This window comes from Bos mutus, chromosome 15, assembly GCF_027580195.1.
Source record: "Bos mutus isolate GX-2022 chromosome 15, NWIPB_WYAK_1.1, whole genome shotgun sequence".
Lineage (NCBI taxonomy): Eukaryota > Metazoa > Chordata > Mammalia > Artiodactyla > Bovidae > Bos > Bos mutus.
In genome coordinates, this window is record NC_091631.1 from 65,425,287 (window position 1) to 65,443,026 (window position 17,740).

General features: G+C 35.8%; 1 protein-coding gene across 3 annotated transcripts in view; it reads left to right on the plus strand.

The window, feature by feature from the left end:
• The window catches only part of CEP57 (centrosomal protein 57), a 41,601-nt gene that overhangs the window by 16,226 nt on the left and 7,635 nt on the right, over nucleotides 1-17,740 (plus strand). For all 3 annotated transcript variants that reach the window (XM_070384303.1, XM_005899499.3, XM_070384302.1), the window contains 7 exons: nucleotides 137-293; nucleotides 10,628-10,807; nucleotides 11,166-11,287; nucleotides 13,264-13,380; nucleotides 13,984-14,061; nucleotides 15,851-15,958; nucleotides 16,504-16,581. In XM_070384303.1, coding sequence (XP_070240404.1) covers nucleotides 173-293; nucleotides 10,628-10,807; nucleotides 11,166-11,287; nucleotides 13,264-13,380; nucleotides 13,984-14,061; nucleotides 15,851-15,958; nucleotides 16,504-16,581 — 804 coding nt within the window. In that variant the 5' untranslated portion in view covers nucleotides 137-172. The remainder of the gene's footprint in view (nucleotides 1-136; nucleotides 294-10,627; nucleotides 10,808-11,165; nucleotides 11,288-13,263; nucleotides 13,381-13,983; nucleotides 14,062-15,850; nucleotides 15,959-16,503; nucleotides 16,582-17,740) is intronic.

A 17,740-nucleotide genomic window follows, 5' to 3' on the forward strand; every position in this document is an offset into this window, starting at 1 on the left:
TAATGATTAAATTCTGTTGTGTATGATCATTGACTTTTTATTTCTTCTTTTGTCGCTATCAGTGGAACATAGGTATATATTCATAATATATGTGATTTAAAATTTTGAAAGGTAATTTCACATTTTTATTTTTCAGAACATCTTAGCAGAACCATCAAAGTCTAATGGAAGTATGGTTCGCCATTCCTCATCTCCATATGTAGTATATCCACCCGATAAGCCTTTCCTTAACAGTGATCTGCGACGCTCCCCAAATAAGCCTACATTTGCCTACCCGGAAAGCAACAGCAGAGGTAATAGAGCCTAACGAAATAGGTGCTGCCTTTGTGTGTTTGTTGTCGTTTAGTTGCTCAGTCGTGTCCGACTCTTGCGACCCCATGGACTGTGGCCCACTAGGCTTCTCTGTCCATGAGATTTCCCAGGCCAGAATACTGGCGCGGTTTGCCTTTCCTTCTCCAGGGGATCTTCCCAACTCAGGGATCAAACCCAGGTCTCCTGCGTTGGTGGGCAGATTCTTTACCACAGAGCCACCAAGGAAGCCCTTTGTGTGTTTACTCAGTGCTTAAAACTCTTAATTTATGTTTTCCATTTATTTTAAAATTATGTCCCTCTTCCTGTTTTGTGTTTTTTAATCTATTCAGTTGCAATAGGTCTTAGTTGCGGCATGTGGGATCATTGTGGCATACAAACTCTTTGTTAGGGCATGTGGGATCTAGTTCCTTATTAGAGAGAGAGAGAGAGAGAAAGTGTGTGTGTGTGTGTGTTAGGGCGTGTGGGATCTAGTTCCTTGTTAGTGTGTGCGCGCGTGCGCGTGTGTGCATGCATGCTTAGTCGCTCAGTTGTGTCCGACTCTTTGCGACCCCATGTACTGCAGCCCTGGCCAGGGATCAGACCTAGGCCCCTACACTCGGGGTGTGGAGTCTTAGCTGCTGTGCCACCGGGGAAGCCCTACCCATTCCTGTTTTAACCTCCAAATATTTTGCCTTTCTTTTGTTCCCTGAGTAAACATTATCATCCACCTAATCATCAGGACTAAGCTATGAATTATCTAGGACTGCTCTTTTCATTTCCAGCACCACTCAGGAACCAAGCCTTGTGTTTTGCTTCTGAAATGCCCCCCAAACTTACTGGTTCTGTCTCTCCATTCTCATTGGTTGGTTCAGGTTTTCATCATCTAGTGCACTGATAATTGTAATACAACCTGTACTCATACCCAGTGAAGAGCATTGCTGCCACTTGCTGTTACTCATCGTCTCTCCCACTTTAAAAGTTTCAGCATCTCTCCGTGCCTTAAATAACACTTGTAGATTTCTTATACCCTGGACTGTACCTGCTTTACAGTTTCATCCCTGTCAGCTCCTCCATTCTTCCTTACCCACACATCCTTTGCTCTACTTTGAAATATGTTTTTTTCCTGAAACTTACCATCTGTATTAGTTTTCTTGCTGCCTTAACAAATTACCACAAATTTAGCAGCTTTAAATAACCAAAATGTATTGTCTCACAGTTTCTGTAGGTCAGAAACTTGAATGAGGTCTGCAGGTTTCTCTGTTTAGGGTCCTGCGAGGCTGAAATCATGGTGTTGACTGGCCTGTGTTCCTTACTGGAGAGTCTAGGCAGCACCTTCTGCTAGCTCATTCATGTTCTCGGCCAGTTCAGTTCCTTGTTGTTGTACAACTGAGGTTCACTGTCTTGCTGACTTTCGATCAGGGCCAGTCCTTGTTCCTAGCAACTGTCTGCATTCTCGCGCTTTTCTTAAGGTCCCGGTAGGAATGGTGAGTCAAGGCGCTCTCATACTTCAGATCTCTCTGATATCTCTTGTCCACTTTTAAGGGTTCATGTGTTTAGTTACGTTGAGCCCACTCAAATCATCAGAAATAATTTCATTATCTGAAAAGTCCATAGCTTTAATTACATCTCCCAAAGTCTTTTTTGTCATGTAACAGGTATTCAAGGCTTCTCGGATTAGGACACAGGCTTCCTTGGGTGTCCTTTCTGCCTACCACGCCAGCCACATTAAGTTGACAAGCGTTTCTCATGCTGTACCCTTTAGTGAAATTTTCTGTTGTAGAATTATACTCTTTCTCTAAAACCGAGATTATGTATTTCTTCTGAGAAGTCTTCTCTACCAACTCCCTCTACCTCTCTCTGTTTCCTCACATGTCTCTTCTGGACCCTCTCCGGCCTTTGTTCATGTCTCATAGCCCCACACTTTGTTTGAGGGGTGATGGTTTCTGTCTCTAATCATCCTGTGTTAAAAGTTGGTATCATTGGATTGATACCGAAAACAACAGTAAAACTATAATGGATCTTACTAATTATCCTGGGGCATTGCTAAATAGTTCATAACACCACATTCTGAAAGAATAAAAGAAACTTACTGCCTTCCACATTCTTTTTTCTCTTGTTTACTTTCTTCTTCTCTCCTTTTCCCTGCCCTCAACTCTCTCATTCTTGAAAGCCACTAATTACTCACAAGCAGAATTTAGCTTTATTGTGAACACACTAGATAAAACCTTTGCTAACTCTTCACTAAGTAAATTTGCCCCATTTAATTTTTGTTATTCTTTAGTAATTTGCTTTTCTCTGAACTTTAAAAAAAAGGTTGCTTTCTTTTTAATATGAATGTAAAGATCAGAATTAGATGTAATATCATGGTTGGTTTGATATCTTATTCTTAGACTTTGTGTTCCTGCTAGAACTCCGGCATGTTTTTGTGTGTGCTTATTTTTTTTAAGAAATTATTAATAAAATTTAATTGATTTTTGCTCCACTGTCGATTTCAGCTATTTATTTTTGCTTTTTTGGATATTTGAAAGTTACACAACTTTTGTTATTTTTCTAAATTGCCAGTCTTTAACTGCTGTATTCTGATGAGTAGCACTTTATCAATTGTTTTATCAACCATTAGCAATTTCTTTATCATCATCTTTGAGATACAGTGTTTTCTAAGATGTTTCTTGGTAGAAATCCTTAAAAAACACTTAAATTTTTAACATTCTTAAAAGACCTCAGATTAAATTTATTTCAGCAAACAGTTTCAAGGCCCCATTATGGGCTCAAATTTACATTCATAACCATACTTGGATACTGTTATCTTCCTCGTACTCCATTATACAGTCAGTGCATAGTTTATAAAATAGTGTTACTGTGAGATTAATTTTCAAGATATTTGCAATGCATTTCTCAGTTGAAACAAAAGGGTGCCTAAACTAATTTGCAAACACCTGTTTAACCCATACATGAATAAAATATAACACTTCTTTCATCTAGAAAATCATTAGTAAGTATAATTGCCACGGTACAAATGATTAAACACAATTTTAAAACATGAAAAGAATAAAAGGCAGTAACATTTCAGACAAAGCAAGTATATTTCATTTAAACCTCTCAGAAAAACTGTATAAGGTGGGTATATTGAAAATGACTGATGAAGAAACATCTCAAAGCTGGTCACTTTCACATAGGCAGTGTCACAACCATTTTCTCTTTCCACTTTTTCCCCAGTTTGCTGAACGAACCTTCAGATATTTACTGAATGAGTGAAGGCTTATTTTGAATGAATACTCAACTATGATAAACTTTTTCTTTTCTACTTAGTAAATGTTTTTTTCTCACTAATACGTGAGAGGGGGAAAACTAAACCTTTTTTAGTTTAGTTATAGTTTAGCATTTTCATTAATAAATAACCATTTCACTTTGCTATCTGAAAATCACTTTGAAAGTATAATTTGACTAATGCCATGGAAAGAGATAATTAAAGAACAGTTAATTCAGTTAACTGTTCTTCTTGTAATTCTCACATTAATTTTAAACTTTAGAAAGAAATGAACAGATTCGAAATTATTACTGACATCAAAAAATGTACTACGACAACATCATTCCAAAAACTTTCACTATAATTTATAGCTCATGTTATTCAGTATGTTTCAAATGATAGTAATGTGACGAATGGCTTAGATGCTTAAAGCTAGATAAGCAGCTGTAAGGCAGTTCTACTAGGCCAGTGCCTTCTAACCTTTAATCACATACCATAGTACCTGTGGACAGTAAAATGGTAATATGTGTACAGCAGGCTGAGATAAACTGGTGGGGCTGATGGCAGCTAATCTGAGGTCTTTTGTTGTCCCAAAACAAAAAACCTTTTTGTTGTTATTCCCCATAAAAACTGAGAGAAAAAACATCTTGATGTATCTTTTACAAATTCAGTGATTTGGGGACCAATAAAGGAGTCAAATTATAGCTATTCTGTTAGATATTAATAACAATTTACTGTGCATCTGATTGTTCTCCTTTAAAGTGTTGGTTCTCAGATTTTTATTTTTTTATTTTTGGTCTAGGAAACTCATTACGTGTGTATATAAGTTTTTCAATGAAGGCTATTTTCCCAAATTTAAAAAACATACTACAAAGAGTAACATTGTTTTATTTTACACTGTGTAAATCTCTTATTTCTGGCTTAATAGAAGACAGCTTAACTCACATATCTACTTTTGCATTCCACCTATGATGATAAATTATTTTGATTAAAGTGTGTGGGAAAGAAAATCTGGCCTTCCACAGGCATGCAGTTGGAAACGGAGTAAAATTTTAATACTTTGCTAACAATTTGTGGCTATTCTTCCTTGATACTTCATCGCAACTTGGCAAATAATAGTTTCTTAAAATTTTGTTGGAATGTGGATTATGAAAACAAAGGTTTTCATACTCTGGGACCTCGGGACCATCTACATTGTCGCAGATTAAATTTAAGATTCAGAAGCAGTTGTAATTACAACTGTTATTTATTACAGTGGCATCTGGAGAAATCCACATTCAGAGTCCTGAAGTTTTTTCTCATGGTCACAGAAAACACACTTCTTCCTCCAGCAGTAAACTGCACAACTAGGCTTCGAGACAAGGGCTCTTATCTGGAGTCGGTTCCACAAACACTTTGTGCCTGCTCGGCCAATCATGATATTTCCCATAAAGCACATTGTTTATACAGCCTGGGCAGACTGGTACAGCAGGACTCAGTGCCCTAGTCGTACAAAGCTACCTTATCAGTTAGTAACCTAGAGAACATTCCAAAAGTGAATTCCTACAAGTTAAATGTTCAAGCCTGTCAACTTTTTTTATTTTAGTGCTTTTCCACTGAAATCCATTGGTTTTGTTTTGAACGTTGCATTGCTCTTTAGCCATGCATGATGTTTTTAATTGTATTGACTTATCCACACTTTCAAATCTGATGTTTCATTATACAATATCAAAAAATTAATTTGCTAATATCATTGATCTCAGTAGAAGAAAATCTTGATATTGGGGAACTATAACTCTCAAAACAGATAACTTTTAATATTTTAGGATTTTCACTTGAATTTTACCACTGACAGCATTTATTTTCAGATCTTTGAAGGCCCAGGTCATTCCAGAAATTCAGGACAAGCTCATTAGATTCTCAGAATGACTACTGAATTCCTTACATCTGAGTAGTCTTGGTCTAACAAAAATGCTTTCAAAATAAAATTGGTGTTTCCTTAAAGGAAATGGTTTTTGTTCTGTTCAGAAGTCAAACATTCATACATCACGACAATTGGCCTTTGTTATGTACTTTCCAGATGTGTTATGTATTTTACGCAATATTAAGTGGATGTGTACTCAAGGCTTGAGATTTGATTTTCACTGCTTTATCAAGGGCAATAAACACACGACTTTGTTTTTTGTTACTGGGAGCAGTGGTGAAAAGTACAATGCCAAAACTATAGTGCCAGGACCTTGATTTGTGCTAAAATTAACAATTTTACCCAGCATTGTTTTTGCATCATCTTTACAAATATCAACACAGTGGAAAGAGTAAATATTAAAATCTCAGTATTAATAGTATAATGGAAACAAACACTAGTGATCTCACAGATCTCACAAATACAGTGATCTCACAGACCTGGTAATAAGCACCCCCCCACCATAGGGCCATATGCTGTGCTTTGAGAAGCAACATAATAAAGATGATGAGTACATGCAGAGTAATGTTTGTTTCTGTAAATATTTTTTACCAGAGGTAGGAAGAGTACATAATAGCTTCTCTTTCCAGAAACTAGATAGTAGCTCCTTGAAAGCAAGGACTTGTAACTTTCTCCTTTATCTTACAGAGTGCTCTGTAAATGTTTGTTGGACTGAAATTTTGATCAGAAATTAAACTGAAACAATGCCTGTTGGAATGGAGATTGGGAGATTTATCCATATTTTTGATGTGGGCAATGAAGAAGGAGCAATCTTTGAATCCAAGATTTCTGTTGTGGATAAACGATGGTGTGATTAAGACAGATTATAGGAAAACTGGGATCTTTCCAAGAAAGATAATTTAATTTTGGCTATATCAAATTTGAGATGCCTGTGAGTTAAGTGGAGGTGACTAGTAAGCAAAGGAAAATATAAGTGTAGTGTAAGAGAACTCTGCACTGATGAACTCAGACATGAACAGGTATACAACAGTGAATGACGCCATGTGTATGGAAGGATTTCTCTGGAGAGAGAGTAGAGAGGGAAAAGCGTACTGGAAAAGAGCGCTGTTTAAATGGTGAACTAAAAAGTGGAAATAGCCAAAAGGCTAGAGAGATACCAAGACAGAAAAATACTTGGGAAATCGAAAAATGTGTACTAGTGATTTGGGTCTCCCCCTCACCCTACTTAAGCTATAGCAAACATGCTGATACATTAGTGATAGAAATATTCTAGATAACAGTAGACCCAACTTTGTTGTTAATGAGGTGATGCTGAGATCTGCTAGGCTTAATGCACCCCTCATGCACCCCAAGTTATGAATGAGTAACAAACTGGGATTGTAAAGAGGAGAAAGTCTTTGTGTTTTTTGGTGCTCCTAGATGTTACTAGAGAGTTTTCAAACTTTTCCATGTTAGAACCACCTGAGGATCTTCTTGGATCCATAGCTTTCATTCCAAATGTCCTTTGATATTTTTAGTTTACTTGTTTTTATGGGTTATGTTCTGGGCATTAGGATTTTTTAAAGCTCACCAAATAGTGCAGGAGAAAATGCAGCAAAGGAAGGGAATCACTGCCTGTCTTAGGCAAATGGAATGAATTATAAATTAGTAATAGGAGGTTTAATCTTGTTAAATAAAAGAATTCAAGAGGTTGCTGCCATTTGTTTCTAGTTTTAAATTAATCATGGAGACTTTCCTAGATACGTTTGTTGAACATTATCTGCATACCACCTAGGTACCATACAGAGTATGTAGCGTTGGAGTTTCAATTATGAATAATAGGTTCTGTCTTTCCAATATGGAGTTCACATTTCAGAGATGATGAAGTAAAGTTTAAGGAGAACTCAATATCTGTCTTTAATGCTAAGGTTTCCAGTTTTCTCTCATACTCAGCTATCCAAAATGTATTTAATATTTCAGATGTGTGTTCAGGTTACTGAGGGTGAAAAGGATAAAAAATTTAAATCTAGTGTTTGCTGTGAAAGGTCTGTTTGTGAAAATAAAGCAAATAAGTATGACATTGTATTTCAATATGTCACTCTTTTCCATCTTTCAGTATTTGAATATACTTCTTGTTCTAGAAATGTATTTCCACTGTATCCCTTCCCAGTAAATATATGAAGTTAAAAATCTCTGAATTTTTCATTATTCTTTTCTACATAAAATATTTTTCACTCAAGGGTCTTTCTAGGTAATGTAGTTATTTGAACATAAATGATGCAGTGGTACAAGAGTTCACTCATACTTTTCTACAAGAAAAGAAAAACAAGACCAATCATTTTGTCACCTAGAATGTTTTTCTTTTAACTCTTAAAGTGAAGATGTAAGTCTTAATAATGTAAATTATTTAATCGTCTGGATCAAAAAAACCCAGTTTTTTAACTGGAAAATAAATAGATGGAATAAAAGTTTGTCATATTTCTTACATGAACTCTTTGTGTAAAATTTCATTTTTGACATTGAAAATGTTTTCAGGGATGTGTGTGCATATGAACTTAGGTTTTTATATATTTTTAAATATAGGTCATTGGTAGAATAAAATCATTTTTTGTCTTCACAGTACTAGATTTATTTAATAAAACTTAGAATGGAAAAAGCAGCCAATAAAAACTTAAGTTATAAGAAATTCCCAGTATGAAATTAGCTTTGGCAAAGAGGAATCTTTTTGGTTTACAAACGTGCAAGGAAGGATTGAACAACCAAGAAAAGAATGGCAGATACACAGATGGGCTTTAAGAACATTGGAAACCAGGTACTCAGACATGGCCAATAGTTTCTCTCCATCTGTTTGTTTGTTGTTTTGTTTTTTGTTTTTAATTCTTATAGCTAACTTCACTCTCTAGCCACAGACTCACTTTTTCCATATATCGGGAAACATGGCTACTAAAACTTGAGTTTTAAGTTAACTTCACCTTTTTGGACCAGAGTCCAAAAATCCCAAGAAGAGAGCCGTTGTCTGGGCTTCATTTGAGTGCCCTTGTAGGTCAGTCAGTGGTGGCCAGGTTTGTGAGAGGATACTAAACGAACACATCAATTATAGTTACAGCCATGTTGATGTAAGAGGAAATTACCAGGAAAAGAGGTGAATAACACAAACAGTTCACTATACTTATAGTAAAATAAAATAATGAGAAAGCCAAGGAAATGAAATTAGAAAACATAAAATACAGTGAAAAAGTAGGGCGACCTTTATCACATAGGATGACAAGTGTGACTGTGTTTGAAAAAACAACTCAAAAGTCAATTTATGCTCAAACAGAATGACACAGATTAAAAGTGAAAAGTTGGCAGAGACAAGTAAGGAGCATAGCAAATAAAAAGGATGATGGCAGTATTACTGTCAGACAATAGTGTAATAGACAAATGTATAACAAAGTAAATAAAACCCAGCTTTAAAGCAAGAAAGAAATACGTAGGTGCCAGAAATACAATGAATTTAAGGCTGAAAGCCTCAGAGACACTATTAGGAGTCTTGATACCGTATAAAAGCCTTAGGTATTAGGGTACAGTAGGGGAAAATGGCATCACCGACTCTATGCTCATGAGTCTGAGTGAACTCCGGAAGTTGGTGATGGACAGGGAGGCCTGGCGTGCTGCGATTCATGGGGTCGCGAAGAGTCAGACATGACTGAGCGACTGAACTGTGGGGAGAAGTTGGGATTTTAAATCCAGGTAGCAACTGTAGATAAAAACTTTAGGCCCAGATGAAGTGACTTCCTTTGGAAGTCTAATTGGAGAAAAGGAACTGGAATAGCCCAGCTCCCTGGCCTGGGAAGGAGGCTGTGGTAGCAGAGTCCCCTGTGGTATATCAGCCTAGGCTTGTTCTGTGTGCTCTGCTAAGAGAATACTTGAAGACCTGAATAGAGCTGTGCAGTGTTCCTCAGTGGAAACTTTAGTATTATGAATATCACTTAAAGAATAATGTGTGAGAAGGGCACTTTTTCTTTTAATAGAAAGCTTCACTCAGATAAAGGATGGCCTCACCATATCAACTAGTAACAGATTGTAGAGCTGTAAAAATAGGAAGTGTGCAGCTGGTACAGAAATAGACATTAGTGGAATAGAAAGTTCATAGACAAGTATGTATAAAGATGGAGTTCTAGAAATGTACCTATAGATTGACATGGAGAAGTACTAAACTTATGGATTGTAGTAGTTGGAAGGAAATTCATATAATCTTAAATACTTTCATTTTCAAGCAAGAAAAGAATAAAAATAATTGAATATTGTTAACACTGCTGTATGATATATAGGAACTTAGGTTTATATGAAATTCATATATCACAATATTTAAATTTTTAATAGAAATGCAAAATAAAATAAATGGAGTACCCTGGGTTTCTTAATCAGAATGGCAGTGACCTTGTAATTAATAATGGTCTGTATTGGCAAATACAGGTACTTCTGATAAAAGTGTAAATTGATACAGCCTTTTTTTTTTTTAAGGTATTTTGCTCTATTCAGGAACCTTTAAATATAAATAGTCTTTGATCTAATAACTTTGTTTTTCAACTCCTAACTGATCACAGGGAAATAATCTCTTAAGTAATGACCAAAATTGATAGTCATTATCTCTTGGTAGTAGTTCTTCTCTTTGTTGTATTTGCCTTCTACAGTGAATATGTATTATAATTAGAAGCGTTTTGAGGGGCAGAGTGCTTAGGGTTTTTTGGAGATCAAAAAAATAGTCCTTTCTGTGCTTGTATGTGTGTGCTCAGTCATATCTGACTCTTTGCAACCCCGTGGACTGTAGCCCACCAGGCTCCTCTATCCACGGGATTTTCCAGGCAAGAATACTGGAGTGGTTTGCCATTTCCTTCTCCAGTTTTTGTGCTTAACTGTTTTTTACTCTATAATTGGATTCTTCATGTGATCTTATTAGTAAAACAAAAGATTGGTAGTTAATAATATTCCTTAGCACAGTTCGTGGCTTTTGTATGATTAGCTAAATATTTTTACCATTTTATAAAATCCTTGAAATGTTTTTACCATGGCAGCATTTCAGAGATTCACAAGATGTCTTTAAAGAGATTTTTTAAAAACAATTATCCTCCATCAATTTTATTTTTTATTTAGATGAATTTATTCTTATTCAGTAAACTTCTCCACGGATAGTATCTTATAATATCCATATTTGTATTTGACAGCTATATTTTCTGCTCTGAAGAATCTTCAAGATAAAATTCGACGTTTAGAACTTGAAAGGATTCAGGCAGAAGAAAGTGTGAAAACCTTGTCTAAGGAAACGATTGAATATAAGAAAGTATTGGATGAACAGATACAAGAAAGGGAAAATTCAAAGAACGAGGAATCAAAGCACAATCAAGGTTTGTTTAATTATGAGGGAAATAAAACACTATCAAAATAAGTATTATGAAATTACTCTTTAAAAAATTACTCTAAAAGAAATTCCACATTAGTGTTTTCTAGTGCTTAGTGTCTTCTAGCATTACAAAACTGCATCATATTTGAGTGCATTTTGAGGAACAAGTGCTGATGTCCTGCATTAAAATTATTATCTGAATGCAAGGCCGATTAGACTAACATACAGAAAGTGAATGACTTAGGTCCTCTGAAAACGCTTCCTGAGGTACTGGAAAATGTTTATTATATATACTGTAGATTCATGTTAAACAGATTGTTAAACTGTCCTGTGCGTGAGCTAATTTCTGTTTTTCTTTTTAGAACTGACATCTCAGTTGTTAGCTGCAGAAAATAAATGTAATCTTTTAGAAAAACAATTGGAATACATGCGGAACATGATAAAGCATGCAGAAATGGAGAGGACATCTGTATTAGAGAAACAGGTTTGTTACTTCACAGAGTCATTGTCAAGAAAAGTTAGCTATAGAGAAAATTAGGTGGATATAAAGACCTTTTTACTCAGTGAGGACTAACGGTGCTGTTACAAATAATCAGTTCTCTGTCTATCTTAAAAGGTAATAGTAGCTGTCATTTTGAAAAACTGCTAGTGGAAACTTTGAGAGAAAAGTGTTTTTTTTTTTTTTTTCTTTCAGCAAAGCTGTAAAGAAGAATTTGCTTTTTGGATGACCCTCATACACACTGACATATTCTCTATAGCTTCTCCTTTGGGATGGTATAATAGCCCAGGACTGAAATTACTTGGGATCGGTTATAGTGTCTGAAGATTTGATTGTTCTCTTTCGTTGTTGTTGTGTTTGGTAGAGGTTTACTTATATTGAAAAAATACTGTCACTTGTATTTTCAAATCATGTTAACTTCTTTGTACATTATAAAAAGCATAAACAAGCATATTATGTACCTCTCTGCTTCTTGCATTTTGTTTAAAAGACTCAAGTCAGGAAGCATGTTTCAAAGTTCTTTATACTCTGAAAAGCTCTTCACAGTTGTTACTTTAGCAAAAATATTTTGTTCTGTCATATCAGAGGTATAAATAACTTATACATTTGTGAGAGAACATCTTCAACATCAGCCTCAAATATATTTTTTAAAACATGCCTCATTTTCCTATTATAAATCTAGAATTTGAATTCATCATGAATACTTTTTTAGCATCTTAATTTTGTTATACAGAAATTGAATATTTTGTTGGACACTCTGCAGTGTGAAAAAAATTGAATGCTTTCCACCTCAGTTAGCCTTTAGTCATAGTTGGAGATATTAGACCTAAAAGAAATACTTGATTGCATGACAGTATTTAAGAGAATGTTTCAGCAGTTCTTTAGTGTGAATTATATTATAGTTCTCTTTACTATGCCAGTGAGTTTATTGTGACCTTATATTCTTATTTCCAGTTGGGTCTAACATTTTTATGTGATAGTTGGAGTGGGGAAGGAGGTGATCTGCCACATGATTGGAAATAGCCAAGCATGTTCAGTAAGCAATATAGTAATTCTCTTTATTAGGATATTTCAGTTCACAGGTTAGAAAGCACCTATAAAACGGTAGTGAGATGTCTTGACTAATACATCTATTATACATAAATATGTCTTTGAATTAAGCTCTATTTTCGTCAGTAAACTTTGAATAATTCATTTAATAAGAATGGTTCCAGTACTGAAAAAATGTGATTTGTGCCAATTTTTAACTTAATGTATTTTAAGGACAGTTACTATCCACTAAGGTGGGTAGGAGGAAATTGGTAGTTCACACAAATTCCTGAGAAATGTATTATTTTGTATTACTTTGTCATATTCAAATTTCTGTTAGTATGATGCCTATTGCTGACTTGTATATGAAGATACACTGTTTACAAGTTCAAATGCTTAGTGTTTGGACTTTTTATCTGTATACTTCAATTTAGCATATTTCCACTTCTTATTCTAGTTTAATTATTCTAGTTTATCCTGTGACTGACAGTCATGAAATCTGATAGGTGGCAGTCTTCAAATCCTTAACCATAAACCTCAGAAAAGAAAAAATGATGGATGCTTTGCATAGAATTCAGAGGAAGTATAAATGGTAGATGCCAAAACCATGACTAGTGCCTTAATTAAAACCGTTTAAGAAAACCAGACAAATTACAAGTATTTGTGTGCAGCCTGTGTGTCGTGAATACTGTCAAGAGTATTATCAGTGTATAGAACCACATGTTATGATAGTATATGATAAGAAGATTTCACTTGTATTTGTTAACATTTCTATGGTTTCATCTTAATACTGTTTTCCTAGAATTTCTCTGCAGTATCTAAGTAGTTCTGTGAAAAGACAAGTAGCCTTTTATACTCTGTATTGGTTTTTTTCAGTTTTTTGTCAGATGATTATGCTATATTTTCATGTTATATTTAATATTGTTTCCCAGGTCTCCCTGGAAAGAGAACGACAACATGATCAAACACATGTTCAAAACCAGCTTGAAAAATTGGACCTTCTGGAACAGGAGTATAACAAGCTTACCACAATGCAGGCCCTTGCAGAAGTCAGTGAAAATTTCTTCCTCACCAGTGCATAATATTGGTTCTTTTGTAAAATTGGTCATTTTATAATACTAGATATTTTATAGGAAAAAAGTGACCTTATAGCAAAGAAACACATAGGAGGTTTTTTTTTTTTTTTTTAAGGAAGAAACATAAATTTGGAGAGAAAGTTCACATTTCACAATAGTAGTGTACCTAAGGAAAGAGTTCTTTTTGAAAATATTGACAGATGAAATGTTCTTCAGTATCCTTAAGTCTTGTATCACTTTAAGTTTTTCTCTGAACTAATTTTACTTTTAATTGATTGATTTGGGAAGTACTTAATACCACTGAGACTGTAAGGTTCCAGATCCAACTTCCATGTAGCCTATAGGCCTTCATACGGAGGCTGTGTTCTTTGGCCATGGATTTCGCTCGTAATTCTGTTAAGTCTTAAGGCAGAGTCATGGACACTGGCAAGCCCAGAGCCATTACTAGGGTGAACTCACAGGCTTATATTTACCATGCTAAAATTTTACACTTCCCTATGTTGCTTATATTAAAATTTAACAAAAACACATTGAAACTCTCTTCACTATTACCACTTTTAATATTTTTATCACTAGAAAAAAATGCAAGAGTTGGAAGCAAAACTCCGTCAGGAAGAACAAGAAAGGAAACGAATGCAAGCTAAGGCAGCCCAGGTAAGTTGAAATGTAAGCAGATAGGCTCCTCACATTTCCTGCTATTCTTTATGTATAAATAGATGTAGATGTGCACTGCTTTGATTATTTATATTTCAGAATGGTCCAGTATATAAATTTGCAGACTTAGCTTCATGTGAAAAATTTAAACTTTTTTATAGGCAGATAGTAAAAGCTGAGCAATTCTTTAGGGTTTTTCCAGTTGTGGACTTTCAGCCAGCTTTTTTTTTAATCAATAGACCAAAAAATACCAGAATCTATACACATAATCATATAAAACTTTACAATCATATAAAACTTCACATCAGTCACCATTGGAAATGTTTGAAAGCCTCATTCAGTAATCCCATCTTATAAGAGCTTCTCTTCTTTGGTGCCTCCAGACACCAGGTCAGTAGTGAAGGTAGTGGGCTGCCCAATAGTTGGTGACCTGTACTAATTCACTAAAGCCACCATATGAGGAAAATGAACTCTGCTCATTCCTAGCCCTGGATTTTTATCCCATGCCATGGTCACCAGGTGGGATAGGTGAAGCAGTGTGATGATCGGAATTTTTCTCAAAAACTCAGACAATTTTGTTTCATAGGTTTGAAAACCACCGTTCAAGACAACACACACACGTACATATGTATGTAATTATATTTTTTAAGGAAAGGTTGAAAACAGCAGCCCTTTTTGAAATCCTTAGTAGTTGCCTATGGAATTTCTACTGTATTAAATTGCTGCAGTTCCCTGGTGGCTCAGAGGTTAAAGCGTCTTCCTGAAATGCGGGAGACCTGGGTTCGATCCCTGGGTTGGGAAGATCTCCTGGAGAAGACAATGGCACCCCACTGCAGTACTCTTGCCTGGAGAACCCCATGGATGGAGGAGCCTGGTAGGCTGCAGTCCATGGGGTCACAAAGAGTCGGACACGACTGAGCGACTTCACTTTCACTTTCATTTTCACTGTATTAAATTAATGTAGTTACTAAGCTTCTAGATGGAGAAGGCAGTGGCACCCCACTCCAGTACTCTTGCCTGGAAAATCCCATGGATGGAGGAGCCTGGTAGGCTGCAGTCCATGGGGTCACTAAGGGTCGGATACGACTGAGCGACTTCACCTTCACTTTTCACTTTCATGCATTGGAGAAGGAAATGGCAACCCACTCCAGTGTTCTTGCCTGGAGAATCCCAGGGACGGCGGAGCCTGGTGGGCTGCCGTCTATGGGGTCGCACAGAGTCGGACACGACTGAAGTGACTTAGCAGCAGCAAGCTTCTAGAGAAAAGGGCTTAATTACATTCTCTGACATACCTTCCAGTTCCTTTGGACATAGATTTCCAGTTCCTTTTTCTTACATTAAGCGTATGAGCTTTTAAAAGAGGAAGATTGTGCTTTGTTGTCCAGCTGCTTTGTGTCTAGCACTGTTGTACATGCTGTGTATGAAAAGAAGAAAATACTGAAACGTTGGTTGAGTTAGAAATATTGGCTTTAACTTGTTAGATAAAATTTAAAGACCAACCTCAAATAAAGAACTAAAAGGAGCCAGGCTAAGTCAAAGGACAAATTATAGGACAGTACTTCAAGATAAAATGAGAGCGTGGTATTGATTTAAAATTGTGGACACATGTTCACAGATTGACTCAAGGCATAGTTACATAGCTATGACAAGACACAGTTACACAGCTGTGATGTGTTTTTTAATCTGTACTGTATGACAGTGCTGTAGGTTTTGTGTAGGCCTTTACGTGGCATTGAGTCATAACTTTTATTTCTTCAATATTAACTTTAGGCTCTCATGTTTTTCCTAGTTGCAGACTGGTCTAGAAGTAAATAGACTTATCTATGAAGATAAGGCAACTTCATGTGTTCCCAATACAAAAAGAATTAAAAAAAAGAAGTCAAAACCACCAGAAAAGGTATGAAAAAAGAACCATAAGGTACTGTTTATTGCTAGGCATAGTTTATGTGAAAGTACTCATAAACCATGTGGTCCGTCAATCTTGGATGAGTAAAATCTGTTTCATTCTAAGTTTCTTCATTGGGAAAATGGGGATAAGTAATACCTTCTAAATTTTAACCCTAACAGTGAGATGATGAATATGAAAACATTTTAGAACTACGTAGCACTGCACAAATATTAGTTATTATTCAGTATTGCATTAATTACCCTTTGCTCTTGAAAGTTTGTGTGTGTGTATACGTATGTACATGCATATAGACACACAGAGAATTTCTACTGACACTAACTGCTGTTTTGTCAGGTACTATTTTTTTTCTTTCTTAGCCTTTCCTTGGGGTAAGATGTGTGTTGAAAAGTATTATGAGGAGCACTGGCCGTAATGCCAGTAGAGATAAAACAAGCAGGAGCCCAACAGTTATGTGAAGTTGCAGGTTAGTCTTATATAGGCAGCTCTTACCGTCATGTGAGTAAAAGTTCTTTCCTTTTTTCTCTTCCATGCAGAAGGGTTCTAGGAACTATTTTGCTGTACAGCCACATTATCGATTATGCTTGGGTGATATGCCATTTGTAGCTGGAAAGGTGAGTTGGTTGAACTCTGAATTTTTTTGTACAACTTAGATCTTTGAATTAAATCCACTCATTTGCCTGTATACCTATAAATGGTGAAAACTTATTCTGCTTTTTTACCAAGGGATCCTAGTGTTGTAAGAAGGAGATGGAAGAAAGTTTTATAGGACTGGGGAACAGGGGGAAGGCTCGGTGGGACACTTTAAAGCAGGTGGAGTGTATGTGGAAGGAAGTAATGAACAAAAGCAGAGACCCTGGTTTGGTGAAGGTATGGTTATGGTTAGGAAAGGAAATGGGAAACTGTATATTTGTAGCACCAGAATTTTCATATCAGCTCTGTTGATTTGTATTTAGGTATAGATTGAAGACATTTAAGTGAAAAGAAGTCACGTCCTCTTTGTCTTCACATGCTTATTGCTTAAGGATTGATTCTCGGAGAAGCAGCCACACATAGACTTGAATCTTAAGTTCCTTTAGTGCTTAAAAATGTGGAGATGGTAATTTTGTCAAATATCAGCAAGTACTGGATGATTTCTAAGAAGTGCTTAACATTGTATTAGTTTATACCACTTTTTTCATTAATGTTTGTGTTGCTGGCTGTTTCAATACCTTGAATACCGAACTCTGGATAGTGAGTTTCAGAGGCTTGAGGAATACATTTTATTTATTTACTTTAACCCACAGTAAATTCTCAGTGAAAGCTTGGGGAAGGAACAATTTCCTAGCTTTTCCACTTGTCCTTTATAGATGTACGTGGCACAAATCATTCCTTAAAAATTTTGCCATTGGCTGTCCTTTACCCTAAATTTATTAACCTCTTCTTGGATTGCAGATACCTTTTGACCTACTTTTTTTCTTGTCATCTGTTGCTCCTAACCATGGTTCTGCTTTGCCATAGAATCTCTGAGTTGGGCTGGAAACAGTTTCTTAAAGGATGACCAGCTGTATCAGAATCATTGACTGTGCATTTGAAAAAGCAGATTATGAAGCCTCACCACAATTCTACTAAATCAGAATTGTTTAGGTGTGGGGCCTAGAAAGTATATTTAATTGGTGCCCAGTCTCAGTCTGATGTTCAGTTATATTTGGAACCCATTTAATAACAGTTCCCCGTCCAATGTTTTCATTATGTAAACATTCAGCATAATGGTCCTAGACTCTGTCCAAACAC